The sequence below is a fragment of the Octopus bimaculoides genome, chromosome 1, assembly GCF_046866305.1.
Source record: "Octopus bimaculoides isolate indiv1 chromosome 1, ASM4686630v1, whole genome shotgun sequence".
Taxonomy (NCBI): Eukaryota; Metazoa; Mollusca; class Cephalopoda; order Octopoda; family Octopodidae; genus Octopus; species Octopus bimaculoides.
The window spans coordinates 136,440,666-136,459,634 of NC_142928.1; the positions used below are offsets into that span (position 1 = coordinate 136,440,666).

The following is an 18,969-nucleotide window of genomic DNA, read 5'->3' on the forward strand; positions in this document are numbered from 1 at the left end:
TTACCTGCCTGCAGCTCAAGATGACAACACCTCCCACTCTCTTTCTTCTCCTCACCCCTCTCTCTCTGAACTTAACCAGCCTATAAGCACTTGTGTAAAATAATTGAAAATTGAAAGTGGATCACAGACATGATTTACTAACATGGGGACCATAGACACTATTGCCTATAGTTTAGAAGTATAAGTTCCTGGTTTAAATCCAGCATGGTATTATGTAAACATCAAGGATGAAAACTGGATGAAAACCCTTGATCAAGAATGGTGATCAAAGCAATCAAAAGTATAATGTAGTATAAAAATTATTATCATTATCAGTGTTTTACATGCAACTCTTCCATGCTGGCATGGGTAGGGTACTTTTCTGAATCAATATTCTACAGCTAGATACCTGTCTTCTCATCAACCTTTTTAGTTGCCTCATACGACACACAGGGACATGGGGAACCTGTTTTAAAAAAGAAATTTCAGATAAGAGTGCTCCTATTCATAGCTTAGTCAGAGGAAGGACAGCAATGAAGATCTTTTCTAGGACCTCAACAACTAATGGTAAGAAGGGATACAGCTATATCTTCAGATCAAAAACCTGGCTAAAATGCTTGCAATAAAGTGGACATCACTAACGGCATCAACAAGTCAGGTAGGGGTGTTAAATTGGGGGTCAGATTAAGTCTACCACCTAAAATTAGAAATGGTCCCTCTGATGGGATTTGATATAATTTCTATCATATGCCATATTTGCTGAAATATAAGACATATATTTTACCAAAACTGTCTCAAAGAAAATTACCCTGGGTCATACATACAAAATAATGCCTTTATTGCATGTTTTACATGTACTGCTGAAAATGCATCTCAAATGCCATCAAATATGGGAAAGTTTCATTCAATGCTCTGGTTGTCTCAAGGCGATAGTAGAAAACAATTGTTAAAGATGTCATACAGAGGGATTGAACCCCAAACTATGTAGTTATGAAGCCAATTTCTTAACACCACAGCCCTAGCTGTGTGTATGTTGACACTCCAAACAATAGTGATCATTTGATAAGACATTGTATGCCTAAGAATAGTCAGAAATGGAAACATATCTTAGGTGTGTTGATTTTTCATGACAATGTGTATATGTATGAGGGGGTGCCGAAAAGTTCCTGGCTTTAAGGGTATCACAAAAGGCCTGGTTGGAGGTCCAACCTTCTGAGTTCTCTTAAGGGCTTAGAAAAACTGAAGGACCACTGCAATAAGTGAGTGAATCTGAGAGGGGAATATGTTGAATAAAATAATTAACTGATCCTCCTGTATTTTCTTTTACCTAAAGCCAGGAACTTTTCAGCACCCCTCCTATATTCTTTTATTCATTTACTTGTTTCAGTCATTTGACTGTGGCCATGTTGTGGCACTGCCTTGAAGGGTTTTAGTTAAAAAAAATCAACTCCATGACTTTTTTAAGCCTGGTACTTAATCTAACGGTTTCTGTTTGCCAAACAGCTAAGTTACGGGCACGCAAACACATCAACACTGGTTGACAAGCAGACATAAAGATGCACACACATATATACACACATATATATATATATATATATCATCATCATCATTATCGTTTAATGTTTGCTTCCCATGCCAGCATGGGTTGGACGGTTTGAATAAGGGGTTGGCAACACAGAAGGCTGTACCAGGACCAGGCTCCAGTTTGATCTGGCAAGGTTTCTACAGCTGGATGCCCTTCCTAACATCAACCACTCTGAGAGTATAGTGGGTGCTTTTTTACATGCCTCCGGCATGAGGGCCAGTCAGGCAATACTGGCATTGGCTGTGCTTGAATGGTGCTTTCTACGTGCCACTGGCATAGGAGCCAGTCAGGTGGCACTGGCAATGGTCACACTCGAATGGTGCTTTTTACATGTCACCAGCATGGGATCAGTCAGGCAGCACTGGCATTGACTACACTCGAATGGTGCTTTTTACGTACCACCAGCACGGGTGCCAATCAGGCAGTACTGTCATCAACCACGACAACGACTTCACTTGTCTCAACAAGTCTTTGCAAGCGCAATTTATTTCCCAATGATTGAAGGGTACTCTTAAATGGACTGGTTATGCTGCACTGGCATAGGCCATGGTTACGGTCTCACTTGGTTTGCCGGGTCTTCTCAAGCACAGCATATCTCCAAAGGTCTCAGTCACTTGTCATTGCCTCGGTGAGGCCCAATGTTTGAAGGTCATGCTTCAACACCTCATCCCAGGTCTACCTCTTCCACAGGTTCCCTATTCTACTAGGGTGTGACACTTTTTGACACAGCTGTCCTCATCCATATGCAATACATGACCATACCAGCGCAGTCATCTCTCTTGCACACCACATCTGATGTTTCTTATGTCCAACGTCTCTCTTGGGGTGCTTACACTCTGTTGTGTAAGCACACTGACATTACACAACCAGCAGAACATACTAGCATATATATATATATATATACACACACAAGGGGCTTCTTTCAGTTTCCATCTAACAAATCCACTCACAAGGCTTTGGTTGGCCTGAGTCTATAGTAGAAGATACTTACTCAAGGTGCCACATGGTGGGACTGAACCTGGGCCCATGAGGTTGGGAAGCAAGCTTCTTACCACATATGTATGTATGTATGTATGTATGTATATATGTATGTATGTATGTATGTATTTAGTGCTGGTTGTCAGACGAAAGAGTACTTGATATGACAGTAGTGATAAATAATATTTTATTTTTGTTTGTGTCTAAGTCTCTTGCTACTCTGAGTCTTGTCTGAGTTCTACAAGGTCTTTAGGTGAAACTGAGTGTAGTAAGACACTGACTTAACCAAAATAAAAATAGGTGTGTGTATGTGTGTGTGTGCGTGCGGTGATTGTGTAAGTGCCTATTTAGAACGTTTGCTTAAACCGGTTAAAAACTTATAATCATGTGACATTAATTAGATGCTGCTGATGAAATATATTTCTAAATTTAACAAACAGAAATAATGTACAAGCCTATGAAGCAGCCTCTAATCTGGCCTTCTTAGTCTCTTCTATTATAATTCCATGTGCTTCATTCTGACTTACCAGAAACAGCCAGGTAAGTGAATGAAATTCAAAGCATGTCCCCATTCTACTCTTCAGTCGCTTGCTCTGACTGACTATCTCCTATACTTTGAATACCTCTCCTTCCTTAACCCCCTTCTTTTTTTTTTTTTTACCATATTTCTGTTAAAATACACTGCCTTCCTTTCAATTTAAAAAATAATTAAAAATTTAGTAAAATAACACTCCCATTTTTAAGCTGGTGTTTGGCTCATGTATTAACATGAAATTTTGAAGGAAGGTTTTAATTTAGATCACTTAAATCCCATTGTCACCATATATCTGTTGAAATGTATTGCCTTTGGTTCAATTAATTTCAAAAATAATGAAGAATTTAGCAAAATAACTGTCATTATTAAGCTGGTGTGTCTGGAACATAAATTTACATAAACTTTTGATAGAAGGTTTTAATTTATATTACATTAAAACGGAGTTTATATCATAAGACCAAGAGTGGTCTTAGGCAGGTTGGTATCAAAGAGTTAAGGATCACCAGTAAAGCTTTTGCAGAGCTAGGGAACACCTGGAAATCTAGTCTCCCTTATCACTCATCAGCAGGCTATTGCTCCCAAGAAATTTGATGAAAGTATAATTTTTATTGTTGGTATCAGCAAATTTTTACATGAGCAGGCAGTTTTGATAAGAGATTCATGTGTTAGGTATGAATCACTTATTAAAACTGTCTGCTTATGGCTTCCATCCACATTTTGAGTCTTGGATCAGAGGCCTCCTTGTCAGAGCACATAATCATGACAGCAGGTGTTTATGAAGCTCTCTCTTTTTCTCATTCACATCCTTCTGCCATACATCAATGACCTACTTACCGTCACCTGTTACAATACCCACTTCCCACAATTTTGAATATACATTCATACATTCTCATGCAAATATAACACACAGTGTGTTGTTTTTCCATGAGGATGTATGTGTGTGTGTGTTTTCAGGGTGCGATGAGAAAAACAACCAGATTCACCATTCTTTATTGTGTAAAGTATGAGGTTTTCCTATTATAACTGTCTATCATCATTATCATCAACAGCAACAATGAGGACAAAGACAACAACAATATTTAGTGTCCATTTTCAATGCCAACAAGGTTTAACCTTGCTGGCATTGGTTAAACCAGGATGTAACAAGCTGCAGGACTACATTGAGCTCCAATGTCTGCTTTGGCATGGTTTGCTATGGCTGGTTGCCTTTCCTCATGTCAACCACTTTACAACATATACAGGGTGCTTTTTCGTAATCCCTGTCTGTACCTATTTTCTTGCAACCACTGACTTAACAACAGTTAAAGTGAAACATTGCTGGCATCCATCTTACCAGTGCTGAAAGGTCTGTAAATGCCATGGCTCTAGCCTCTTCCTCCAGTCAAACAAACCCTTAAATAGATGCGGAATATATTTATATATGAGGTGCTGAAAAGTTCTTGGCTTTGGGTAAAAGAAAATACAGGAGGATCAGTTAATTATGATTTTATTCAACATATTCCCCTCTCAGATTCACACACTAATTGCAGTGGTTCTTCAGTTTTTCTAAACTCTGTAAAAGAACTTGGAAGGTTGGACCTCCAACCAGACATTTTGCAATACCCTTAAAACCAGGAACTTTTCAGCACCCACCCCCACCGTGTGTTAACCCTCGGGATCTCTAGATGCTCTGAATTAAATCGTGCCGAGATTAACTTTGCTTTTTATTCCAATGGAGTCAATAAAAAAATTCATGATCTAAGATGCTTTATAATAATATTAAATCGTTCTTAGTACTACTAGCTTTTCATTTTATTGACAATGTACAGGTGAAAAGGCAACGTTGACCTTTGCATGATTTGGGCTCATGGATTTTGTCCATCGCTCTTACGATGCTGCTAACTGTTCAATCAACTTAAAATAAAAGCTAAATATCTTTTAAAATTATCCCCCAAACGTTTTAAAAAGTGGAAGTATATCTTAGAGAATGTAGCCCTAAATAGTTTAGCTGCAAACAAGACGAGATGGCCACGGTTGGTATGCTTATGATGATAGGTCTGCTCAATCAGGGTTGACCTGAATTGAACAAGTATTCAACTAACAATCAGAAGTGCAACAAGTTATTTATATATTTATTTGCTTTATTTATTTATAGTACTGAAATGTTTACAAGAAAGCAATTATTAAGGCCTTCCATTAGATAATTTTTTTTTTTTTCTTTTATGACAATTCTCACGCATAAGATTAAACTTGTTACCAAGGTCAACAGCATTTCGTGAGAGACTGTCAAGGACTCACATTTTCCGTTAGTCTAAAAGAATTAATGAGCCTGAAAGATAATTTTACGGGCATTTTGGGGGAGAGGCATGTAGCTTAATATATCATAGATGTTACTTTTCTAAATCATTAATTTTTTTTTAATGAATACAGTTGCAGAATATTACACACATATACAATCTTTTTCCACAGGTCGAAATATAAACTCCACAGGTAGTTTTGTGATTTGCAATTGATCCCATAAAATGGGCACTAATTAATGCCTAGAAGTATCACAATTAAAATCATAAAAGATTATATAAAATATTTAGTGCCACCGAATGATGCGGGAAATCGATTTCGATATGATTATCTTTTTTCCTTTTTAGGGAACTGAATTAACAATTGCTGGAAAACCATTAAGAAAAAACGGTTTCCGTTTGAAGGCTTCTACTCATTTTAAATGCCCCTAAGGAAGATACACATTACGCAATGTCATTGTCTCCATGGACCTAAATCAGAAATCAATATGTATAAAAAAGAAGAAAATAATTCAGTCGTAAAGGATTAGCACTACATAAATTTAACAAATGATGAAGAAAAAGATCACAATCATAGGTAAGTTTAAATTATAAAACTTAAACCTGTCAGCTTCTGCTTAAAGTTTAATGTAGTGTTCATATTTCCGAAAATTCAACAGCTGTTAATTTAGTTTAAGAACTGTTTTTCAAATAGTAGATAATTTAACATAAAATCAATGTTGTATTAGGTTCTTCCCTGGAGAAAACCGCTTTTTTTTAAACACAATTATAAAATATTTGTAAGGTATATAAATTCTAAGTTAAGGGACGAACTCAAAGTTAAGCAAAATAAAATATCTTCAAAGTTTCGGCGGAGTTCAGGAGTTCGTAAAAATATCTCCTACTCATTCTAAGGTTTCTAAATAAAATTTTAGGTTCACCAAATAATTTCTATGATTTAAATATTTATTTTCCTTTCATCCTTCAGCAGATTTTACGAGTAACAGCCGTGTTGGCATTTGCATTCTTATACAAAGTACCACTAACTCTTTGTGAAACGTTTGCACATTGATAAATAAATAAATGAAAACACCAAAAGTAAATGTCCTAAAACAATTAAGTGAAAATATATAAACGAAGTTAACTAGTTTTAATAAATTTCATTCATACCTTGTTTTAATTCAATCTTCTAAAATAAAAAATAAATTGCAACAAATGAATTAAATGAAAGTTTGTTTACGACACCGTCTCAAAGTAAGAACGACTACTGCGTGTCTGCGAAATGACAATAATAATAATCGTTATTATTATTTCTAATTAAAGTACAAGGCCAGTAAATTTAAAGGAAGAGGTTAGTTGATGCCATCGGTCTCAGTACTTGACTGATACTTTATTTTATCGACCCTAGAAAGATAAAAGGCAAAGTTGATCTCGGTGAGATCTCTTTACGTTCTGAGTTCAAATCCCACCGATGTCAACTTTGCCTTTCGTCCTGTGCTGTCTTAAAGCATGGGTACACTGGACGGTTGACCGGAGGCATCATAGGTCCAGGGGCCCAATTCTGATCTATGCATGCTGTCAATAAATAAATAATATAGGGCCTACTGTATTGATTTGCCCGGGGGCATATAAATAATGCTGCTAAGATAGCTGTGCTTTCGTCTTTTCGAGATCGATAAAATAAGGTTACCAAATAAGTTCTAGAGTAGATGTAATCGACTGATACCCTCATCTCAAAATTTCTGCCCTTATACGTAAATCAGAAAGCATTATTTTACTCTTGATTAGTAAATAAAAGTAATAATGGTTTCTGATGTTACTACTAATAATATTATTGCAACTCTGCAAAATTTTTTTTACAAAAGATTACGAACATAATGTATATAATTTTTAGGTAATATTAATAAGTATGCAAGACCCGGTTCCGCATGGTCGACATCTGTTAAGGAAAGGAATTTGTATATGACCTCGATTGAGAGATCATTAGCGGCTTTTCCGATATACATGCGCTGCTGTAAGTGAACCACGTCACCGCCGTTGGAGGTTTGGCAGTCGTGAAACACATCGCCAGCGTCACTATCGTAAAGTAGTAGAGGCAGACAACGCGAAAAACAGTTCTACTACTTCCACTACTACTATTTTAGACACTTAGAGACACAGAACAGGAACTATATTGGTTTGGGCATGGCCATTTGACGATCGCAAATCACGACTGCTACGACGATAACAGCATTTGTTCTGAAACAGAAATCACACGCACACACATAAACAGACATATACATATATACATCTCTGTAATCTTTATAAACAAGTAACACTGTCCTTAAGGGACCGTCTTTATCATCGTTGTCTCTCACTAGAAATCAACCTTTCTCTCTCACACACATACATACAAAGCAGACATTTGGATATTTACCACGGCATGCTTTACCATAATCCGGTTACTACTTTATCTACCATTCTTCTATCCTAGCCTTCATGGGGACCAAGACGCAGATTGTCAAGTTCTGCTTCCTTCTAATATTATGCCTGACGTAAGTTATCAGTTATTATTTAGTCTAACTTTAGTCATGTCTATCTAACTTTAAATCCCGAACACAACTGTATTTTGAATCATTTTACAAATCTGTTTTGATGTATGAAAACTAACTCCTCTACAAACTCTTTACGTGAGCAGTTTGTTCTCTGACAGAGTAAATGAATCTTTTTCTTTTAATCTATTAACGCTATCATCATTATTTAAAAACTAATAACCTTAAAGAGAAAAAGAAAACTAATAATATATACACATCTACATTAAATTGCTATCATGTAAGCTAATTAGTATCGTTAATAGATTTATAACTCTATCCAAATGGAAAATAAATATAAAAACAATATTTTCATTGTCCCTCGTCGTTGCTATCTGTTGGACATTTAAATTGTTTCAGAAATTTAAACCTATGCTTATGACTCTTTCCTAAAGTTGTTTATTTTAATTTGTCTTATTAAAAAAATATTTATGCATTAATATTGCTGTTTCTTTATGTCTAATATATACACACATACACATTACACTTGCTTATCAAATATTTAGGTACATCATTTTCACTACAACAATGATCATTCCATTTTATTCGTTTCATATCTTGTTACGATTATGGCGATTTTTCATAATCATGTACTGTGTTTATTCTAAAATATTGTAGTCATCTAAGTAAAGAAAATGACAATATTACTATTAATCTGTTATACACTTTCGACCTAATAAAACCTACTGTTAGATTACACTTGACTGATATGCTGAGGTTTCCATACTATCTTATTATATTCTATGTGGCCTTAATTTACCATGTTTTTATGTTTCTATTCCATATTTTTCTACTTGGGGCCAATTTTATTTCAGCAATACATTAGACCATGTTAGAAGATACTTATTTTGTAACAGATACGTGTGTAACTTTAATTAATATTTACAGAATTCACAAAACATGATTGTTCTTACGTAGAGTAAGACTCACCTCACTACTGACTTAGCCAACTAACTACAACTTGATGGGGGGGGGGGTATATTTTTTAATTCCTATTGTTCAGCTCTTCTCTCTCTCTCTAAATTATATTTCATTAATTTAAATACCGATGTTTGTGAAAATAAATGCACAGCTTCGTCTAGAAATGGTTAGTATTGGTGGGGAAAGAGAGAGAGATACTATAGATCCTTTTGTTTCTAGAATGGCTATTTACAACATCGGAATCTTCAGCATTGAACACATTTTACTCAATGCTCACTCACACATCTCATGCTTACTTTTTTCCAGATCATTGTATTCGTTTTTCCTTGTGAGATATCTCTTTTTGATTTTAATCTTTCTTAATGCATCAACTGTTCCATCCATTGAATTGTAGAAACACAACGAAAATTCTATGAAGGATATTTAATCCACCGTATATACACAATCATCATTTTTTTTTAATTGGAAAGAAAATTTGCTTGTAATTATCAATGAATGCGCCATAAAATGCGTATTCTTTAATTCAAACTTAATTTTACAAAATAAACAATTCATTTGAATTGTACATAGTAATATATTGGTTTTGCTGATTTAACAATCGTGGTGGATGGTCATCTTGGTAAATTTCTGTTAGCTGGTTTCCTTCCTCTCGGCATTTTTATTGAACATGTCGTTTCCTAAACGTCTGTCTATACATGATTTTTTTTTCTTTTCCATTGGTGAATGAATTGGTAATATGATTTTATTTCCAAGTTACAATATACTATTTTGACATTTGCCTGTATGACAGACACATACAGATCGTTCGTGTCGGCCACCACTTATCACCTATCATTTGGATCAGCTACATCATTTACCGATTATTTTATGGTTGATAACAATTTTATAAAACTGCTATAATGTTGCTTTATTTTTTTCTATATCTTACTGGTTTTGTGATTATTACAATACATATCCCACTACACGTTGCTTATTAAATGGATGGTATACTTTTTACGAAGAGTTATAGAAACTACACATGTAAGTTTGTTAATAAGTAGCTCTATTGGTTAACTATACTTTCCCTTCCAATTAGGCAGTTTACAATTATAATATAGATTAATAGCCTCACTTAAGATGATTAGTTAGCTGCGGCATGATTATTTGTATTAAACAGAATTTACACCGCATTTGATGAAACTTATTTTGTACACATACATGTATTATATACACCATGCACTGAAAACGGTAGAGATGGACTATATGTAATCTAAACCTTCCCCCCCCCCCTTATTTATTAATTTTTTTTTTACGGAATCCCACGTTTTAGGCTATGGAGATTCCGATTCTGAAAAAAAAAATTTTGAAAAATTTCAATCCCGCCCCACCAAGCAGGCTATTTTACATGCTAGAAATAACAGCCAAATCTCACAAAACTAGTGTTAGGGTTAGGGTTTGGTTTACCCTGTGGATCTAAATTGAGATTTTTGAAAAAAATTTTTCAGAATCGGAATCTCTATAGCCTAAAACGTGGGATTCCGTAAAAAAAATAATAAAACAAGGGGGGAAAGGTTCAGATTACATATAGTCCATCTGGACCAATGGCTAAGAATTTGTTGTTTAGAGACTCGATTTTCGGTGTTTTTCAAAGTCAATATCTAGACTGACGAGTGACGATAGTTTAACCACGTGCCTATGGGTTACTGCTCAAGAAGTCATTAACTATCTTGTCATAGTAGCAGAATGATTTCTGCTTTTCGCTGTCATATCGGTCCTTATATCGGGTGTTTATATCGTTTGCCTCAGTGTCTGAGCTAGTTTCTTAGAGATATATTTTATTCTATGAGTACATATGATTGTAAAAATACGCCTAACATATTTATATGGGAGGGTTTATGCTTGTGTACATAGACACTTTTTTTAATACGTATATGTAAGAAAATATTTTCGGTAAACTCTTTTATATATTGCTTCATAGTGGTAGACTTTTATCTACTGTCTACCCTAAGCGTTCACTTATGTGACCTTTTACATACAGAGTAGTAGTTTATCGGTTCGGATGGATGGATGGATGGATGGATGCATGTGTATGTATACACACACACACACACACACACACACATTTTGCTTGGGTGCACTTGTGTCTGTGTGTTTTGTGTTTGTTGTAAGTTGGTATACTTATACATATGTGTTTTGAGTTTGTAAGATATATTCTTATTGGTAAATACCTGAGAATGTTCGTATTTTGCTTACCCAATCTAATTTTTTCTTGTTTTGTTTAACATGTTTTCATAGCAATTTGGCTTGAAATGTTTATGAATCAGTTAACAAGTTTCTTATAGAAGAATTTCTTGTTCGTTGCAGGACCTGTTATTTGACATAGACGTTAAAGTACACGAAGGCGTCCTCGATTTGTTAGAAATAGCTGCCAAGTTTCCCCTTAACTCATGTTCTTTCATGATTAATAAGGAAAGGACTTCAGCATATTTTAATTCTTACGTTTCCCTTAAAAAGATAGTGATCACAACTGGAATGCATTTTAATCTTAGGTTTGACTGTTGAATGATAGGGTTGAATTGGGTTTAGTTAAACAATTTGTGTTATTTTTAATTATCAAAACTGAGGTCACACGAAGTTCAACGTTGAACGTCAATCGCTCTATCTCACCAGCTGTTTTCACAAATTAGAAATCTCAAAACCGCTTCGTTGCCACCTTTATTTCTAAACCCAGGTTTAACTTGATGTTGTCTATACTTGTCTTTTTTTTTTTGCCAATAGGAGTTCCTCCGGCATCATGACGACTCAGCTAGAACTAACCTAATTGTTCATCATTGTCATCATCAAGCACTCGACATAGCTGTCTCCAGTCCTAGGATTCATAAGGCTAGTTACCCGATTTCCATGGCGTAAAAATAATTAGGATCACAACCTCCCCACTGAACGGAACTCCAGTCCGTCGCATGTTAACAGTCGAGTCGACTGAAACAGTGAAATTAAATGGTTTGCTCAAGAACACAACGCACTATCTGGACTGATCCGAGAAACGAAACCACTGTTGCGCGATCGTGAGTGCAACACCATAACCCCTGGGCCAGTTTTTCAGAGATGACTAATTATTACAATTGCAGAATAATTGAGTTCTCGTATAGCCATATTGTTGCAATGGCGGAATTTCCGCCGTTGCCATTAGTTTAGTGATTTGGGCTTGCTGCCATCCTCTGTGTTTGCGATGTTGAGATCTTGGATCACCAATTCTGTAGAGTTTATGTGTGTATATTATATAGATCTGAAAGCTTTCATTAGACATCTATTCCACTGGTCTAAGACGCATTCCAACTTCAGCAGCGCATATTCAGATTAGTTTCAGTGCATTTAAGCACGTAAGCTTAACTTCTCATATAGGATGCCATCTAATCCCCCTTTCCAATGTGTTTGGGACCTGATAACTAAGAAATGCTTCCTCCCCACTCCCTTAACCTGTGGTGGCAAAAATCCTAGTGGTGAACTAGAACAGGTTCTCGAACTGGAATACGCACATCCGTAGGGGTAACCTCAGATAAATTACGAGGGTACGCGAGATTTGTAAAAGCACTAGAATTTTGAAGTAACTGCGATCAACTTCTTTTCAGAGCTGCACTCTCAGATTTACTGAATTGTATTTATAAAAAAAAGATAATCATCCAATATGATGTTTGCAACTCTTGGTTTCCAAATAAAATTACTGTATTTACTCGTGTATAAGTCGTACACCAAATTTAGTTTTAAATATTAGCACAAAATTTTCTCCATATTCAAACTTGGCCCGTATATAAGTCACACCTCGGGGGGTTTTTTTCAGTCAACTTATACAGAAGTAAATTACTACGGTAATTACAAATAATTACATTGTTTTATGACACCCGTTATCCATTTTGTTTGTATCCAATCACAAGGGATGCGTCAACAATGCTTGGACGTGTGAGATGGTTGCGCTGAAATAGTGTTGAAAGTCCCTGAAGTTGAATGTTCTACATTGGATTAAGTTTTGCCTGCATTCTAATCAACTTTATTGACAAATATAGTGTACCAGATGTGTAAAAGTGATTCGATTGTTCCCCAACCCCGTTCATCATCAAATTTTTGGCATTATGTTAACACATGAAATCAATTATTACTAATAAGACTGACATACTATTCATCACATGTATAAAGACAAAATACTAATTGACGTTTCAAATATTTAAAGGATTTTATCTAATAGCATATTGAGCGAAATTAAATTTATAAAGCTAAATTTTTATAGGTTAAAAATGAATGATACTTCGTCATCATCGTTTTAATGTTCACTTTTCCGTGCTTGCATGGATCAAACTGAATTCATTGAGGGAGATTTTTTTATAATATATAATTTGTAACGTTAATATAACCCAACTGACTAGGACAGCAAGATGGCAGAAACGTTAGTACGCTGGGCTAATTGCTTAGCAACATTTTGTCCGTCTTTACGTTCTGAGTTCAAATTCTGCCGAGGTCGACTTTTCCTTTAATCCTTTTCGGGGTCGATTTCATCGACTTGCCTCCCCAAAACTGCTGGCCTTGTTCTAAAAATTGAAACCAATCTGACTTGATTACCCAATATATATTTATAGCATTCATGTTAATAATCATTTTTGCCTATTTGTGCAGTTTTGAATTTTTATGTAACTAAGATGTGAATCATGACAACTTTGACACTAACTTATTTTATATATTTAGCGTTTTTGGTCAAATTTTCTGACTGTCAAGTGTAGTTATTATTGCAGTATTTAGCTATGTTCTGAGTTCAAACCCACACTGTGGTTAACCTTGTCTTTACCCTTCCAGGGTAGAAAGTAATGTAAATTACCAGTCAAGAACTAGAGCAGATTTTAGGTAACTAACTCCCTCTAAATTTCCAGTTTTCGATCTAGCTAAAAAACCATTGTTACCAAAACTGATCCCCCCCCCCCCCCATCTATATAAAAAAGTTTCAAAAAAAATCACCCTGGGTCCCATATATGAAGTCGGGTATCCTCTATGCACTAAAAAAAATTTCCTGGATTTGCGCTGCTGAAAATTATACTATCAAGTACTGTATTTTTTAAATGTGAGCATGGCAGAATTGTTAGAGCGTCGAGCAATTCTTCCAATTCTTCACGTTCTGAGTTTAAATGCTGCCGAGGTGAAACTTTGCCTTTCGTTCTTTTGGGATCAAGAAAATAAAGTACGAAAATTTCTACTGTTGTTCTTAAATCAGAAGCATCTATCTTTAAAACTTAGTTTTAACACCTTGTTTTCTCATTCTATTGTTTAAACAGTTTAAATTTCACAAACAGAAATTTGAACAGTTTCGATATTTCAATATAATATGATATTGTTGCTGGTATATTATTTTGGTCCACAGGCGCAGGCGTGGCTGTGTGGCAAGACGCTTGCTTCCTAACCACATGGCCCCGGGTTTAGTCCCGCTGTGTGCCGCCTTAGGCAAATGTCTTCTATTGTAGCCTCTGTCCGACCAAAACTTTGTGGGTGGATTTGGTAGATGGAAAAAGCTGGAAGAAGCCCGTCGTGATATATAGTTGAAATTTATAGAAAGACGAAAACCGAAGACAGGTGTATGAAAAAGCAAGTGTATTAGTTTGACACTCCGGAAAGTGAAAAGGTCTTTTACGTTTCGAGCCTACGCTCTTCAACAGAAAGAAATAAAAGAAAATATAGACAGAATATAAAAAAAAAACTTGTGGATTCAGCGGTCAAGCATTATATATATGTATATATATGTATATATATATATATGTATATATATGTATATATATATATATGTATATATGTATATATATATATATATATATATATATATATATATATATATACATATATGTGTGTGTGTGTGTCCCCTCCACCATCATTTGACAACCAATGCTGGTGTCTTTATGTCCTCCTAACTTAGCTGTTTGACAAAACAGGCCGATAGAATAAGTACCAGGCTTAAAAAAGAACTGGGGGTTGATTCATTCGACTAAAAATTCAAAGTGATGCCCTAGCATGGTCGCAGTTTAATGACTGAAACAAGTAAAAGATAAAATTATCGATTTTGCTTGATCTCTTGCCCCTTTCTTACGCTTATTTTCTTAGAATATAGGCTGTTAGGAATCGGCAATGTGTATTTATATATTTAGTGTCCTTGTTAATTTTCCTGATTAATGTCCTGATTTATTTTCAATATTTTTAAATGTATAACTCGTATCTAAAGAAATTAAGAATGTTTTAAATTTTTCTGATAACTAATTCGACTTGCCTAAAGATTAAACCAATTCATCCCGAGTAATTTTCAAAATCTGTTAAAGTACAAAATTTTATATATGAACGAATATTTAATAGATACAAGACAATATCGCGTGTAATTTTGATAATTGTTGTGCATACAAAATATAATATTCGATTGATGTAACGAATTTTCACAGTTCTGTGTATGAGTTAGAAAATCTCTGGAAAGAATAAATTGATTCTGTTGGGAAAATTGTCACATGTCTTGAAACTAAAGAGTTGCATGACTATTATATTATGCAATCTTGATCCATGTATGTGCGAGCTGTTTGCGTGTGTCTATATATGCATGCATTTGTATGTGTATTGTATGCTCATTAGAATATATGTACATATAGCTGCGTGTTTTTACTTGTAGCACTATGTGCGTAATACCAGTGTATGTATATCTAATATATATATATATATATATATATATATATACACACACACATGTGTTTTTGTGCATAAGAAGAAACAAGAGTACATTTTGGTTATCTCCCCCCGTTTTACGAGAAATATTGGTTCTTTTGGTCATCTCTCTCTACTAAAAAATTGTTTAACCCTCAATAAAACGAAAAAAATTAACATTTTTATAACAAATCATACCATTCCTATTGAGGAGGCCAAACGTCAACTGTGTGTTGAAGTATTAAATCAAAAGGATCTCTTTTAATCCAATCTCTGGGGGGTGAGATAACTAGAAAGTACTGAAGCATGTGTGGTATATAGAATGCAAATGTATGCACTATTGTATGTATGTAGTAAACAACTTTGAATGTGTGCATACAAATAGTTAGATTTGACGTAATTAGTCTGTTGATGGCGTGGATATATATATTCACTAGATTTTTTAAAAATTACTCTATTAATGGTAATTTTCTTTATCCTGCTGTAATTCTAGTCACCGTGCTATGTCTGGGATATAGTTGCCATTGTCTTGAAACGTAATTAACTGCAAATAAATCTTTTAAGCAGTTTCTGAGACTGCAAACATGGTTTCAATCCCCAGTTAAAGCTATTTTACTTAAAATGTCACCTCTTTTGTTACTATCTTCCTGTTAAAATACGCCGCTTTGTTTCACTTTTGGTAAATTTACTAAAATAATTTTATTATTCAGTTTGGAACAAATTAACATGGAATTTTGTTAGATTTTAATTTAGCTCACCCTAAACAGGTAGTTTGTGTGTTATAGAACCAAGAGTAATCTCGAGTGGATTAGTGTCAAAAGGGTTAAGCGGCGCACTATTTCTTTTCCATTCCATTTATATTTTTATAGTAGAAGAACAATTAGGTTAACAGGTGTGAAAGAAAAATACTTCAAAGCAATAACAATTTAATTTTTTGTTTTAGAAAATTTTCTTTTTATTGTCTATTAGGGGGGGGGGTGAGCTAATTGCTCATTATTATTTATTCTTTACTGAACTTATATTTATTTATATTTTGTCCGATTTAGATATATTACTTTAAATGTTATCTTACAAACACCACGGAAGTGGTATTCTAGATTTCATTCAGTTCATCTTGTATGGTCTGTGCGCGCGCCTACACACATACAGACTAACTGAAGTCCAACTCTGAGTTTAAAATGTTTTACTCATTATTTACTTCTGTGTTTTAAACGTTATCTTATCAACACCGCTGTTTTCATTCTGTTTATCATGTAGCAATGTTCGTTATATATACTCTACAGCGACACAGAATAAGTGAAACCCAAGTTTTAGAGTAAAGTGCTTGATCTTTACCAGTTTTTAATTTACCTCAACAAAAAAATAAATGTTGCATTTAGAAATGTTATAAAGGTTAATTCGTTTGACTTAGGTTGAGGCTATTGTTTTTATGGAAAGGTGAATGGAACGTAAGCCACAACCACATAGGCATACATAACACCTATGTATATGATACAAAACCAAGCAAAACACAAAGATGAGCGAAAAAAAAAAAAATTTTAATTTAGCTGTTTTTTTTTTTTCTGTATTTCCATTAATACATACAATAGTGTTTTCTCAATGAACAATACTTTTAAAGTATGTAGTTTTATGTATGTTAAATATATATATATATATATATATATATATATATATATATATATATAATACAAATAATATGTGAGTATATGCATATATACGTACATGTATGTACATACCTACATCTACATGTATATATAGATGCATATCTGGATACAGGACGTCACAAGAAAACGTGGGCAAAATGAGAAGCAGAACATAAACAGAGCACAGAAAACACACAGGCCACATAGCGAACATTTCCTTCATCAGCTGCCACTATTCTAAAACTAAGCGTTTCGAAACACTCGGGTCATGCTTGTTGAGGGAAACTAAAGCAACAAATTGAATAGAAGTGAGTGATTATCAGAGATGCTAAATGTATCATCATCATTTAACGTCCGCTTTCCATGGGTTGGATGGTTTGACTGAAAACCTGTAAGCCAGGGAGCTGCACCAAGTTCCAATCTGATATGGCATGGTTTCTACGGCTGGATGCCCTTCCTAACGCCAACCACTCCAAGAGTGTAGTGGGTGCTTTTTACGTGCCAACGGTACGGGCACTATTGACGTGACATCGGCAGCAGCCACAACTATGATCTCACTTGGCTTGATAGGTCTTCACAAGCACGGTGTATCGCCAAAGGTCTTGGTCACCTGTCACTACCTCCATGAGGTCCAACGCTGGAACGATGATTTTACGTGTAGCTAGTTAGTATTTTTGTCACAAATTATATTTATTAGTTTCTCTCTCTTTCTCTCCCCCATGCACACATATGGACATATAAAATTAGATATAAAACCCTTTAGTTTTCGAAATAGTATCATCCACATAACATTTATTAAGTATATATTTATGTATATTCTTCAATTTGCTTTCTTTCATGTTAGTCCGCTTTCCCATGTTTGCCTTCCCTGATCATGAACTCTTATCTCTTTCTCTAAGTAAAGGATTTCAATATTTTACACATCTCCCAAATGAGGAAATTGCTGGCACTGTTATCGATAACACCAACTGCAGTGACCTGTAGTAGAAATATAAACAAACATGCACACACACACACACGCACACACACACACGCACACACACACACACACACACACACACACACACACACACACACACTATATATACTCCCTCTTTCCTTTCCTGAGCCGTCCAATAATACTATCCATATCACGTCCTCACTTTGTTGTTTTTTTTGTTTTTTTGAACTATATATATATATATATATATAGTGTGTGTTTGGGTACCAAACCCATCATGTGTGTGTGTGTGCACATGTCTATGTAAGTACACACACACGTATATATACATATTTTCATGTGTGTGTTCTTTTACCATTTCCTTGCCTTGACATCATGTGATAGTTGTAAGCAAGTGTCACTATTATGCAAGTGATGTTCTTTGTTTTCAATCTTCCATGAAAACATGTCTGGGTGTGGTGAATATTACCTTCCTTGGAAACAGGTGAGAGTTGGTGACAGGAAGGGCATCTTGTAGTACACAATGTGTCTGATCTATGTAAGCATGGAAAAATGGAGGTTTCATATATTATGTGGATAACACTATTTTCAATGGAGACTTTAAAGTTTATCTGATTATTCAGGTGCTTAAATTCTGTGTATGTACATACATTTACTCTATTGCTAACCATTTATCAATGGTCTCTATCACAGTTTTGTTGTGCCACTTTTTATCACTGGTAAAACTGTCAGCATTTTTGACGTGCGTGTGTGTGTGTGCGCGCATACAGGATGGCCCAAAAGTAGGTTTACAGTTATTCAACTATCTCTTTCGCATTCATTTATTAACAGTTTAGATCTTAATAATGAAAAAAATACGAGACCATTATT

General features: G+C 34.9%; 1 protein-coding gene across 6 annotated transcripts in view; it reads left to right on the forward strand.

The window, feature by feature from the left end:
* The first annotated feature begins 2,959 nt into the window (after nt 1-2,959).
* Nucleotides 2,960-18,969, forward strand: part of LOC106871492 (SUN domain-containing ossification factor) — a 121,308-nt gene continuing 105,298 nt past the window's right edge. For 2 of the 6 annotated variants that reach the window (XM_014917973.3, XM_014917974.3), the window contains exon 1: nt 7,461-7,866. In XM_014917973.3, the coding sequence (XP_014773459.2) occupies nt 7,811-7,866 (56 nt within the window). In that variant the 5' untranslated portion in view covers nt 7,461-7,810. Of the gene's footprint in view, nt 3,083-5,143; nt 5,931-7,460; nt 7,867-18,969 lie in introns of those variants that run through there. The other 4 variants (XM_089359137.1, XM_089359141.1, XM_089359139.1 and 1 more) reach the window with 4 other exon arrangements.